This window comes from Syngnathus scovelli, chromosome 5, assembly GCF_024217435.2.
Source record: "Syngnathus scovelli strain Florida chromosome 5, RoL_Ssco_1.2, whole genome shotgun sequence".
Taxonomy (NCBI): Eukaryota; Metazoa; Chordata; class Actinopteri; order Syngnathiformes; family Syngnathidae; genus Syngnathus; species Syngnathus scovelli.
Window position 1 is genome coordinate 8230472 of NC_090851.1, and position 14034 is coordinate 8244505.

General features: G+C 38.7%; 2 protein-coding genes across 3 annotated transcripts; both read left to right on the forward strand.

Annotated features, from left to right (window-relative positions):
* Positions 1-203: 203 nt before the first annotated feature.
* nsmce1 (NSE1 homolog, SMC5-SMC6 complex component) lies at positions 204-5139 on the forward strand. Of its 2 annotated transcripts, none has more exons than XM_049719812.2 (8): positions 204-338; positions 570-698; positions 800-921; positions 1065-1142; positions 1258-1401; positions 1726-1842; positions 1944-2070; positions 4994-5139. In XM_049719812.2, exons 2-8 carry the CDS (start codon positions 593-595, stop codon positions 5008-5010), a joined length of 711 nt encoding a protein of 236 aa, XP_049575769.1. In that variant the 5' UTR covers positions 204-338; positions 570-592; the 3' UTR covers positions 5011-5139. The 2 variants fall into 2 exon arrangements, with proteins under 2 accessions (XP_049575769.1, XP_049575768.1); XM_049719811.1 differs by lacking the exon at positions 4994-5139 and adding an exon at positions 2769-3012.
* Positions 5022-10445, forward strand: caly (calcyon neuron-specific vesicular protein). The gene is made up of 5 exons (XM_049719814.1): positions 5022-5161; positions 7314-7492; positions 7694-7813; positions 8051-8164; positions 9341-10445. Exons 2-5 carry the CDS (start codon positions 7364-7366, stop codon positions 9578-9580), a joined length of 603 nt encoding a protein of 200 aa, XP_049575771.1. The 5' UTR covers positions 5022-5161; positions 7314-7363; the 3' UTR covers positions 9581-10445.
* The last annotated feature ends 3589 nt before the right edge of the window (positions 10446-14034 follow it).

Below are 14034 nucleotides of genomic sequence, written 5' to 3' on the forward strand. Positions count from 1 at the left end.
AACCCTGATTGTAATGAAGTTGAGGAATTATAATATAGTACAACATTGATCCAAGGATGGCGCTACGCTGTGAAGCCCAAGCACCTCCAGCATTTGTTTGATACTCTAAAATATATTCAAAATCACAGTAGTGCACATTTAGAACTGAAATGAGAAAACAGAGGAAAGTGGAAGAAAATGTTATAATTTGAGTATAGACCAGTTTCAATGCATCATTTTTCACGATCCTACTCCTGAGCAGCAGGTGGCGCCATCATCGCAATTTCTTGTTAAAGCAGCCATGGCGCCGTGGAAGACGAAGGCGATAGAGAGCCGAAGTTGAGTTTATTTTAGCGCTGGTAATGTATTTCTATTCAAAACTGGTGATGGGATATTTTTAAGCGACGCTTATAGCAACACCGTGAAATTTTAATGTCAGTCAGTAGCACCTCGAATAAATAGCCACACTACATAATGTGGCTGGTGTTAGCACCCTAAAGAAACGAGCAATTTCCTTATTTGTTAGCATGCTACACCATTGACATGTAATTGTTAAAGAAATAAACATAACAGTACAGTATTTTCTTTAGAACTTCAAGAGCCGCGGAACCAGATGGACGACAGCCACAGAAGATTCTTGCAGACGCTGATGCGTATTGGCATTGTTGATGAAGCAAATGCAAAGCAACTCCTCCATCATTGTTGTAGTACAAGGAACAGTGAGTCACTGCACAAATGAACATTGCTTACATATGTGGCACTGCTGGCCTTTCCATACGTTACTTTTACATGTGGATTTCTTTTTGTGTGTTGTTTCCAGCCTCAAATGCTCCAGACCAGCTCGATGACTATATTGATACCATCAACTCTAATTTGGAGCCCATGTTCATGCAGATTAGAAAAGGAATGTGTGAAGAAAACGGTGTGCAGCACTATGCTTTAGTAAGTGATGTTCATCGCAGCATCATGAAGTAAACATTTTGCAAGTCACCCATAATCCATATATGTTTTAAGTAAAAATACTGCAATAAATACTGTAGTGTTGCAGAATTGTTATTAATCACTTTGATGTGACTGCTGTCCAGGTTAACATGATTGAAACGGACGCCACCACAATGACAACTGACTACGCCGATCATGAACTGGAGATTTTCCGGAAAGTAGTACGTTCAGTCATGTACTCTCACATCTTTGGACCCAAATTCTAATCAAAGCAACATGAATGTGCACTAACGTACTGTGTGTTTTTCTTGATAACCGTGCACTTTTTATGTTAAGATGGACCTGATCGTGGACTCGGAAACTGGCAGGGTCTACTCCACGGAAATTCTCAATTGTGCCAAATCCTTGACCAAAAAAACAAAGAAGAGAGACACAGAAGAGCTGCTCAATCGACTTGTGCAAGACAATTGGCTCATTGAGGTAGGAAAACAATCGGAACCTGATATTGCTTTTTGCTGGGTATTTTTTATTTAACAGCATTGGCATTGTAAATGTTTTGTCTATGAGGCAGACGTGCTAACCACTTATGCAGTGCTGTTATACACTTCACTACATCATCACAGAAATAATTCAACTAACTTTTTGCAATCACAGATTGCCAGAATAAAGAGCTGTAGGCTATTATATTGATCAATTAACGGGCAAAGAGCTTTTTGATTCACCTTTGTATATACATTTGAGTTAAACTTGCAAAGCATGTTAAATGATAGAAATACACTTTTTGTAATTCTTCATTCTGTGCAGAAAAACGGTGAATACTGCTTATCCACCAGATGTATCATTGAGATGGAGCAATACATCCGCACTATGTATCAGGACCAGGTCAAAGTGTGCCCCATCTGTCGCAACATTGCCTTCCAGGTCCACTCCAAGAAACATCACCTTACTAAAGTCTTTAAAGCTGATCTTGATGGTTTTGTGTCAAACTAAGTAAACATATCCTTTAATCCTTATATTTTCAGAGCCAAATCTGTGAGAATCCAACATGTGGCACAAAAATACACAACCCATGTGTGGCAAGATTCTTCAGAGGGGCGACAGAGCCTCGGTGCCCCGCCTGTAATGATGTTTGGCCTCACAGGATCCCTGGTAGGTGTCCATTTTTTGCACACAGACTATGCAGTACACAGAATGCATGATAGTCCCGCGGTCATCGTAGCCTTGACTGAAATTTGTTCCGTGACCACGCTCGAAACTCAAAGCAAATCCCTATATATATGAGTTGAAATTCCATTGATCTCTTTTAGCCCTACAAAAACAACTACCAGAAATTGCGTTCCATTTTTCCAACAAGCATCATGCAAGTAAAACTGAAAGCTGGGCGGTAGTGCGTCGTGTTAGCACTCTCTATTGATGAGCCACCACTGTTCTGGTTAAAAACAGCCATTCTTCTTCTTCTGAACCGTTTTTCCTCACATGAAAATTTCCTTTAGTTAGTGTTGGTCTTCAACTGGCGATAACAATGAACAGCTTAAAGCAAGCACGTTTTATTTTTTAGAAAAACAATTCTACTGCTTGTTGTGAAATTTTTACCACCATTTAGCACTCACATAATGCAAATGTGTTTTCGTCTTTTTTAGAAAATTATTAACTGCTTCTATTTTTCCACTGCTTGTTGTGAAATTTCTACCACCATTTAACACTCGCGTAATGCAAATATTTACTCGCAGCACAAGACAAAAAAATAACCTCTAGTATTTACTCAAGACAAAACAGTCGAGTCACTCATAAGTTGATGCACCACTATATTTTGTTATTTTTAAATCACACTGTTCTGTCAATTCCAGATATTGAGGCACGTCGGTCTCAGTCCAGCAAATGAAGACCTTAGTATCATCTTTGTATATTAAAACAAGCTGTACATTTGTAAATATGAATTTTAATATTTGTTAGATATCTACATTATAACAAATATAGTCCATCTGATTTCAATAGCATCTTCAAAAGTTCATGTAAATAAATATCTGACTCCTGTTTCCATTTTGGTTTAAAATTGCTTGGAAGGCAAATAAAGTTTTTCAAAACAAATAACTTGTTTGCCTCTGACTTTTAATGGTCAAAACAACAATTGCATAAGCTTAGGAATGTTCTCAGTGTAACTAAAACATTTCAAAATACTATGTAAATACATAATAACCAGAAAATTCAGATTTCGTGTTAATATCCGTTTAACTTGAAAAAGTATTTGATTTTGCTTATCTCCATTTTACATGAAAAGTATTTCATGGAGTTTCCAAGATCACAGTACGGGTATTTTCATAATGTTGAAAATCAAAGTCAAAGTCTGCTTTATTGTCAATTTCTTCACATGTCAAGACATACAAAGAGATCGAAATTGCGTTTCCTACTATCCCACGGTGGAGACAAGACATATTACACCCAATTGGTCCACAGACAAACAAAACACTATATAAATAGTACAGGGTTATCAGGGTAATCAGTAATCAAAATTATGCTGCTGACCTTTGTAGCTGTTACTGCGAATAATTCTTGAAAATTAAAAATTCTGCCGGCTAACGCAGTGTCATTCCAGTGTCCCCCAGTACTGTCAGTTTCTCACATTGTAGACACCAGCTGTCTCTGTGTATAGGACAACAGATCGACGATCCACTTTGATGTCATAAAGCTGTCAAGAAAAGGTCAAAAAAATAAATACTGCCTTTGTTGATGGTTTGGGAGAGGGGAAGATGGCATGCTTAAAATTTATAGATGAGTATTTTCCTATTTCCTACAGCCAAGCATGGCTGAAGATGGCCCTTTGTCCCCATGAAATGTTGAGCTAAATCAAGCCTAAGCTGAGCCCGTTCTCTCCATCCACTTCTCAAAGAGCTCTTGAACAAACTTCTATCACACGTACTTCATACATCTTCATATGCTTCAGCTCCCCCTTACAGTCTTCTAATGTGCTGATCCAGATAATCGTGCATCAAAAGAAAAAACTTTCAGTGTGCTGTCTCTGGTTGTATAGTACTGATATAAAAATGTTTGAAGGTTCTGCAGGTCACTAAGGTCACATGATATCTTTCCGTAGGTCAGAGGCAAGTAAGACCGGTGCTCCTAAATTGCTGGCCTTTGACCCTCTGTCCAACTTAAAAGGCATCTTCTTTTAAATTACCACCTCCTACTTAACATGACATGATTTCCAGAACCTCTGCAGAAAAGAATCTGCAGAGTCACAATTAAGAAAAAAGGAAAACACTCAAAAGTATTTTATACTGTAGGTTCCCCAGAAAGAAATGTAAATAATGATGCAAAAATTGAGGCGATTGCAACAATAGGAACATTCAGTTTCTGCGGTACTTACCAAGTTGTATTTCATTGTTTAATACTATTCATGGACTGGTTGTAGTTCAGGCATTTTACCGGTAGGTGGTGCTGCACCATGCAATTTCTGCTTTCTGTGAGGGTTTGCACTATCTGGGGTCAGGCTGGAAGCGGATGCCTGCCGCACTTTGTCTCACCCATGTATTTAACAAGAAATACACATATTCAACAGTTTTCACAAGAAAAATAATTTTTAAGAGGGAACTAAAATGGAATGTCATGTAATCAAGGATAATCAGTTGAGCACCCTGTGTCCCTTATTTGGTTAGAAAGATCAGAAAATAGATGATGCTAAATAGGAGTAGTATAGTTTTCCCGGTGTTTGAGTGGTTGGCACTTTTTTTTTTTTATCATATCCGAGCACATCAATAACAGCTTGAAAATACACTACGGACAATGAGAATTTAAATGACTGAAAAGCCTTTTTTCTCTAGGTTAGTGGCCGAGACCACGTGTCAAGTCTTTCTTGACGATGCATGTTATATGGGCTAAAAGACCTAAATTAATTAAATTACAGCTCTTGTCAATTGTAATTGACTTCCAAACATGGACATGTGTGTACTTTGCCATTGTCATCAAATCTGAGGGCTTTTCAAATCAAATGTGTGAATGCTTCCAGTATTTGAAACAAACACTGTTCTGTCTTGTTCTGTCTGTCGTGTTCTTGTCATTCCATCTCTCCCTTCAGATGAGTCTCAAGGCTGAGTTCATCTTTACCTTCCGGAAGCTGCCGCAAGCTGGGTGACATGCGCAGTGCGGTAACAACACATCACCACGGCAACCATCTTTCACAGCCAAGTCCCCGGCAGCATCAGTGGCGTGCGATCACCTCCGCTTGGCCATACAGACATCCGCAGTAAGTTAATTCTCTCATCTCTGTGTTTCAGTTTGATGCTAAAATATTACAGCTTTATTGTTACAATTTCATTGTAAAGAAATATGATTTCATTTGTTCCTTATTGATTAGTGCAGGCCAGACATCATCATTTATCTTGTCGGTGACACACTAGACCTGTATTGGTACACGTTTTTTTTTTTATGTTGGATGCGATAGATAGTGAGCTCACCATATCTGTAACAGGAGCTCCGTCGTTAGATCATAGAGAAGGAAAAGAAAACAAAAAAGCACATTTACTGATAGATGTTTTTTTTTGTCAGGTCTACATGTCAAGTGGATTTGCTGTTGTATTGATGCTCTTTTGTCTGACTGCACCACCTTTGTTTGATAATGTAGCTTCAATGCAGCAAGTTTGAATTTGCAAAGCATGTGCTTTTGACACCATTTGCTTTAACCAATGTGAGAAGAAAACTATCGATCAATTAATTGCCTAATTGTTTTTTTGACTCCTGTTTCTTTGCCAGTGATGTATTGAGGTCATTAACAATGTCCGATGGAATATCCTTAAAATGGATGTACAGTGTTCCACTGCTGTATCTCGGTCCACTTTTGGTGCCGCTGCCATAAAGCAGATTTTATGGGGTGGAAGGCAATTGTCTGTTACAGAAATCTGCAAGTGAATATTTTTTTTTAGGTTTTACACTATACATATTAGAATGCCCTCACATGCGGGAAAGGAGGGTCACATTTGCCAATGCATTTTTCAGCCCTTTTCAATGAGTTTTGAAAGTGTTTCTTAATAAGGAGTATTAAGAAACACTTTCAAAACTCATGTGTTCAAACTGTGTGCAGAGTATACATTTTTTATGGTCGTTCTATTGCGAACTTTCCACCTATAGTGAATAATACTGAAATATATCTCTCACCAAAAAAAGGGGTTTACTTTGTTTCATCTTCACATTTTGTTAGATAACTAATTAAATCAGTGCTGCCTCTGCTGGTTGCAACCTGGCAGTGCACTACATTTTCCCTCAATTGCTCTAGAACAGAATTAATCAAAGATCAATTCAACACTTTCAATGAAATGCTAAATTACTTGATGAATTGATACTGTATTGTTAATGTACAATTACAAATTTTAGTGTCATATCAATTAATTGTAGCGATGAGCATTATGTTAAAATAGAAATGGATATTATTTTCAGCCCCATCAGATGTTTGTTAGACACTCTCCGTTTATTTGGTAATCACAGATGCTAATCAGGATGATTCATCGCTCTCACACTTTCCTCCACCACCCACACACTGAGAACATTGGATGTACTTGAGTAATGGTGTCCCTCAGAGAGCTGCTGCATACTGCTTGTGATTTGATTCTGTGGCCAAAGATGGATTTTTATGACAAATGTATTAAGGCACAAGCTACAGATTTATTCCCTAGCCCCTTTCAAACAGAACTCACCAAAGTTGTACACTGACGTGTCCAAAGTACACATTCACACCGCCATTACGGCTTCGATTATGTGCATCAGTCGTGTGACGTGTCATTAGTGAGTCAGCGCAGCAGTGGACCAGTGGGCCCGAGATCATTACACCGTGCGAATGACCTAGGAATGACTCATTTACCTCTTCCTGCCACATTTAGATGATCACTTGTTTAAATGTGAAAGAAAAAGAGGCGGTATAATGGGAACCATATTAAACAGTGAAGACAGAGCTTTGAATAAAACCGGTGGGTGAATCATAGCATTTTTCAAATTTCTGAATGATGACCTCACTGACAGAATAAATGCAAAATCAAATCACCCATCAAAATGCATATATTGGTCCATGGATTGTTTCCTTCACATGATCAAGTGGATGCACTAATTTATATAAAAAAAAAATCTCTAAACGGGTCCGTAACATTTCCTGATGTTTAGCCAATATTTTATATGCATTATATGTGGGAAGTTGTTCTGGGAAAAAATCGGAATAAATAGAAATACATGTAACTTTTTACTAGCTGTCCACTGCCCACCTAAAATGGGCCTACAACTCACCATATGAAAATCATACTTAAATTTGATCAAACCTTGCTCTCATCTTGTTTACTTTATGATAAAGCTGATTAAAGAATTTATTATGCCTACCCTATAGCATCTGTATGGTGTTTCTCGTTCTCATCAAGGACCTCTAACCTAAGTCTGAGTTGCCTGGCCCGCCCGCAACAGTGCAGTCATGGTGAAGCTGGGTACTAATTTGTCTGATAAGATGGAGAAGCAGCCGTCTGCAGATGATGGCTTTGATAACATCCCCCTCATCACACCCCTGGAGGTCAGCAAGCTCCAGCAGTCTTTTGCGGACAAGGTAAGTCCGTCCTTGCGTTTCTCTGCTGATAACGTTGCACAATGACCACAACATGCTGTCCATTGCAGATGAAGTAAGCTGATTTCATCTTGCTGCAACCTTCTCTCAATTCTGTTGCATCACACTTACTCTTCAATTCCAACTAGTCTGTAGGCAAATTCGAGTTATTTTAATTGCATTCTTTTTCCCCCTCCTCCTCAGGTTATTGTGAAGACGACGACTCATTATCAACTGCAACAAAAGAAAAAGAACAAGTTGTTCATGCCCAGCACTGAGAGGCTAAACATCAACTTCTATAAAAATGTCTCGGACAGAGCCAAGGTAGTTGGGAAATGTACAGTACACAAAAACGACAGAAAAAAAAAATTAAATATTTTACCTTCTTGTTTTAGTAATTCTACATTTGAAGATTGTTATTCTTGTAACATTCTAAAATTGAGTGAGTTTTATAACTATCTTTTATAAAAAAGATAGTTATAAAACTCACTCAATTTTGACCAGAGAATGAATATTATGGTAATTTTCAACTATGAATGCATGTGTGTGTATGTTCTTCAGATCACAGGCCTCATCCTCATCATGTTGGCCTTTCTAACCAGCCTCCTCCTTCTGCTCATGTACAAAGCCATGTGGTACGACCGTCTTACCTGCCCACAGGGCTTCATCCTTCAGGTATAGAACACACACACACATGGGAGTAGCTTATTAACTGGTCCTGTCCAAAGTACGTAGACTTTATAGCAGTATCACAGAATGTGGCTCCTCTGGCACTTTGTTTCCCGGCACACCCTCACATCCGTGAGAATTTTCTCCACTCTAGAGCAGGAAAGTCATTATCTCCTAATGACACCTCCGGGGCATCGTGTACCAAGGCAGCGGCGTAACGCGTGTTAGTTAAAGAACCTCGGAGGGAGGGACAGAGCTTGGTTTCTGGTCAGGGATACCCGCCTGTGAATCAGCGGGCTCTTTAATTAGGGCTGAGCGTGACTAAATGGTGATTAAAGGCTTAGCTATGAGGGGACAGCAGGAAATGAGGAATGGAGAACCTTTGAAGCTTTTTGTCAGGTACAGTTTTGAATTTTTTTTTCCAACTAATGCATCACTGGAGTCAAGTGAGGAGCGATGATACATACATGTTTCAGGACAAATTGTTGGGGGAGATAAGGAAGAAAAATATGTGGCTACATCTACAAGCAATGTTATTATAATTAACGAAAATGAACCAAATAATTAAAACGCAAACTAATTTAAAAAATCTTTAATAGGAAATAAATACAAACGCGATAACTAACTGAAACTAATGTAACTAATAACAAATGAAACTAAATGATGCATATGTTTCAGGACAAATTGTTGGAGGATATCAGGAAAAAAAATATGTGGCTACCTCTTTGCTGTGAATGGCGAGCAAGGTTATTATAGTTAACGAACCAAATAATTAAAACAATTGAAAAAAATCTTTAATAGGAAATAAATACAAACGCGATAAATAATTGAAACTACATTTTACATTTTTAAAACTAACTGTAATTGTGACTTACTTTCATACATGTCACCACAAAGCCACCAAAGGTGACTGCAGTCGATGTTACCCGAAAACCCGAGTCCATCAATGACGGACCTTCTGTCGGTACTGATGAACTGGTGTGAATTCTCACCTGTATTTGTAGAAATACACAATATGTCTTTAACATTTGTCCGAAGTTACCAGCCATAATTTTATTTTTCTTTGCATGTTCGGCTTCAAAAAATAATTTCATGAAAGCACATCAAATTCAAGTTTCCAGCATGTCAAGGCCCTCCATGTGGGTTTGTGCGTCAGTCACACTGTTGTTTCTGTGGGAACAGCAGCGGCACTGCACTCCGGCCGCTCTGGCGATGTTCTCCGGCGAGCAGCAGAATCCGGAAGACATCCAAGGCAGCACCAACTCTGGGCTGTATGCCGCCCTCAGCCGCCTCAACCAGGTCAAGAGGACAGGCCCTGAGATGCCATCGCCGTGGTTGCCGGTCATCAGAGCTCTGAAGGAGCCCGACCTCATCAAACATGACAGCCAGCCAGTCAAAGGTGAACTGGAGAGAGACGAGTGATTATTGGTGTGCTTTTTTTTTTTTTTTTTTTCTCACCGGGCAGTTAGTGATGCTATAAAGCGTGCCATAATGAAATTGTGTGTGTGCATGTGCGTGGGAATGCGCGTCTTTAAGTTTGTGGTCAGAGGCAAGAATGTTATTAAAATGTTGGAATCCGTCACTTGCGGTTTCACTGAGTCGTGACTTAACTCGGTGCGCACCACATGAATTCACGATGTATCCATATTTTTGGTGTATGTTGTCACGATGGGATGTTGAAAGTGACACATTTTAATGACACGTCTCAATTTGCTGTTGTGTGACATTTTTTTTTTAAAAATGTTCTGTCATTATAAAACTGATGTTAAATGAGAAATGTGTGAGTGTCAGAACTGACTGTTATGGCCCATGCAAGAATAATTGTCATTTGATTACAAGTATGCAAGTAAATGACATAAAGAATGTCTTGTTGTGATTTTTAAATATATGAATGTATCTGGAGTAGTTGCTTTAGTCTACATTTTTAGTTATTCGTTTTATTCAAGCGTGCAACGTGTTTTTTATTCAAACATTTACATCTTCCGTTACTTTACAACTAATTGGACATTCATTTCCAAGGCTGAGGACACATTGACATTTATACCTATTTTTATACGAGGTTCGATGTCACCTTAATATAATTTTGGTGTCCTAATGCGTCATTACTGTCACTCTTCCCAGCGTTTTCCTTTTTTTCAAATGGTGATTCACTGGTTATGTTTTTGCAAAAATGTGTTTGCGTGTGTAGGAGTGTAAGATCACAGTACAGCTTGTCCTTACATCACAATCCATCTGCCCGGATCTCAGTGCATGGACATAAAATAAAAATGTAGATTTTGTTCATTAATGAAGCTCTTTTCTTTATCTGAGGTCTTCTGAGATGATTCAACATAGATCTTCTAACTCCTTTCCATCCCAGTTCTAGAGGTTTGCAGTTCTAAAACTAGACACACATGAACATAACTGTTCTTTCATTAAAAAAAAAAAAAAAACCCACACAGTTATGTTCTGGGGCTGCTTTGCTACATCTGACAATGTAATGTTTCAAAAAATTCCAAAACGTTCTCAAACAAAACTGCCAACATTCAGAAAGCATGTTCTCCAGTTGCATGAAAACTATTTTTGAAAAGACCTGAAACACACAAACATGAGGAGCAAATTAATGAAATAAATAAGGTTGTTAAACAAAATATTAACTTCAGGTATTATAATTTTTTTTCCTGGGCAATATCTTTTTGTTTTGTTGGCTTGTTTCAAATGTTTTGCTGCTGCCTGATTTTCAGTGCTTTAATATTGTCAGTATATTTTTATTCATTAGTACTTTGTTTCAAGGTTATTTTAGTGATTACTGTTGGCTTTGATTTCTTCAACAGAATGGCGCCAACAATTGTATCCATTTGTACAGTAGATATTCATCTGCATCTCATTTGCACTCACAAATGTTCCCACAAGTGCACGGAATCGGTAATTCGGGGTTTTGAGTGTGTGCGGTCATTGTAAACATAGTCTATTAGGGTTCTTTTTTTGTTCTATAGTAATATTGGTGATATTTTAGTTTCTGTTGGCTCAGGGCATCAAGATAAAGTTCCAAATCTTCATTGAGTATTTATTTAAAGATTCTTCACTTGATGAATTTTTATTTCACCTTTCCCGTAGTTGGCCCATAGTGATGTGCTAACACTCATTTTGTGTTCATATTTCCAGATTTTAACTGCTGTCAAATGGAGTCTTAAAAGTGATGCACGTGAACTTACGTCAAATACATAAAGTCTTTGAGGTACCAATTTTGATATCATTTTGTTGAATTTGAAATTCTGTGAAAATAGTTGCAAGTATAAAGGCACACCACGGATTTTTCTATGTGGAGGTTGCTCATTCTACATCATCCACCCAGAATAAAAAAAAAAACAAAAAACATTTGTGTTAATGTTAACACTTGGTTAAGAAAAAAATATCATATGTACGCTGTACAAAATCAGTGAGGCACTTTAATATGTTATAACGTGTTGTGATTTGTAGTGGTGTGGAATTGCATTGCATCATACTGAGAACCCTGTGCAATATTTAGATTTATTACTGTGCTACACAAGGGTCACAAAATATCACGAATAACTCTCGGTACAATATCAAAAATGAAGACCCCTTTGACAGCAGCAATCAAAACGGAGCCATCTATTTTTACAACTCCTGTGTTGAATCTCATTTGGTGCCAGTGGCTTCTTAACCTTCAACCCCCCTTATTCATCTTACTCTAAATGAATTAGGCTCCACAATGTATGATCAAATGGATGAGCCCCGAAGAAAGCAAAAGAGAGAGAGAGGCAGTCTGGCCTGAAAAGGGGAACTGTGATCAGGCAATAAGAGGGTGAATCGGGGCTGACCCCAATGTCTGTATGTGTTGTTGTATGTCTCAGTGGGTTTCCTCTGCACTGGCGCCAGCTGGAAATGCCTCCACTAAGCAGAGGCAGTACACACATCATCCTCCATTCAGCTCTACTGGGGCCTCTTTGATGGGAGTAACATTAGACAAGCTGAGAGCGCACACAACAGATCCTATCAAGCTGCTGTTTAAAGGGCGGGAGCGACTGATCATAACTTACCCCGGGCTCAGACGTACTGCCTTTTGTTGCCCACTGAGCAAATAAAAGCCAGTGCTTTTATCACAGGACTGATGTAATTATTACAGTGGAGGATTCATGAGGTAGGCTGCCACCTAGGGGTCTTCTTCAATGGCTGCAGAGGCCCAATGTGGTGCCACCACTCTGTCCCATCAGGCTATGTCCCTTAGAATATTCCATACAGCTCGTCGTGAGACATTTAACCATTCCTTTTACATTGTTGACATTTTCAATGCTTGCGATAAGTTACAGGTTTGTTTTCAAGGTGGTCTTTTGAAAATTGACTCAGTCAAATTCCTTGTTGGTTTGTGATTCAGCAACAAAAACCTCACTCGAAAGCAGTAAAACAAAACAACCAGATCTGCATAGCACACATCTTTATATTATTGGAATTTTTGAAATACTTGTTATTAATTGTAGACACTTGTGAGGGTGAAGTGGTTCAGAAAATGGATGCATGAATGGTCATATTACAAATCTAGTGCGAGAGTGTGCTAACCCCGTGCATGCCTTAGTCAGACGGTGGCAGTAGTGTGGCAGCAGTGTGGTCGTCCGAACTTTACTCAAAAATCACCCGCTCATGCTAAGAATTCCAGAATACTGTTTTCCAGTGACATCTTCACTTATCTCAATTGCCTCCTGAAAATGACATATACTGAAAGCTACTTTTGTTTCATGGGCAACGGGAGATGAGGAAGAAAGCTGAGAGAAGTGATTATAAACAAGTGTCAAAAATCATCAAAACCATTAAAAACCAAGGTGCTCCTGAATAGGCCGTGATATTTGGGGAATAAACTGGTTGCCAGTAGTCATTTCAATGTGACATTTAACTGTGATTTGTGCGAGCATCATGAGAATGTCTTTTCCAAGTGCAACAGCTTGCAGCAATTTAAGTTATATGCGGGGGGGGGGGCAAAACAAATACTTGACTGGCTTCCATAATGAAATGGATATATTTATACACAGTCAACTGAGTCAAAGTTTGTGTAATGAATGCACGGCTTCACCAAAGGAGCTTGCTGCCCTCTTGTAAACATTTTAGTGACGCTACGAGGGCCGAGGATGAAAGTTATTAGATCTTCCGAAAGACAATCCACATGATGAAGACAAAAACTCCCTAAGGGATTTGTATCAGTGACGCAAACACATGAAGAGATTCTGTTTGTTTTGGTCCACAAACAATTACTGTTGTCATTAGAGTGACGTACAGACCTAGCTGATATTTTGAAAAGAAGATATATTTGCATCCAGTAGTGATGAGTAGTCCCTTTGTTTGCTAGCTCCCAGCAGTGGGATGCAGAAGCCACAGCGAGCGTCATATTTCTAGAAGTGACAATTGGATTGTATTTCCTGATACTGAGTATCACACATTTGACCCTGCTCATAAAATAGAAGTATGATGCCACAAAGATCAACACCACTGCAAACTACCGGCACAATAAGAACGTATTTTAAATGAATACCTCTCTCACAATTTAGCATTAACATCTTTATGATACAGATTTCATCATGGATTGTTGAAATATCGTAGATACATGTTGAAAATATTACTTGTCTTTCGGGTTTCTGGTCAAAGTTCCCTTTGCGTTTTGGGACGATGGAGTGAACTTGAACTTGCAGCAAAACACAACATGAGTCATCTCAAGAGATGTGCGTCTTTGTTTAGTCATGACATGATGAGTTACAGATGATTGAAAGCGATCATCAGCTCACGTATTTGTGTCAGCTACGTCATGGAGCACCGCACTCAAAATGGCAGGCTTGAGGACCTTCAAGGCAATACTCTTAATTAATATGTCACATCGAAAATATTTTAAT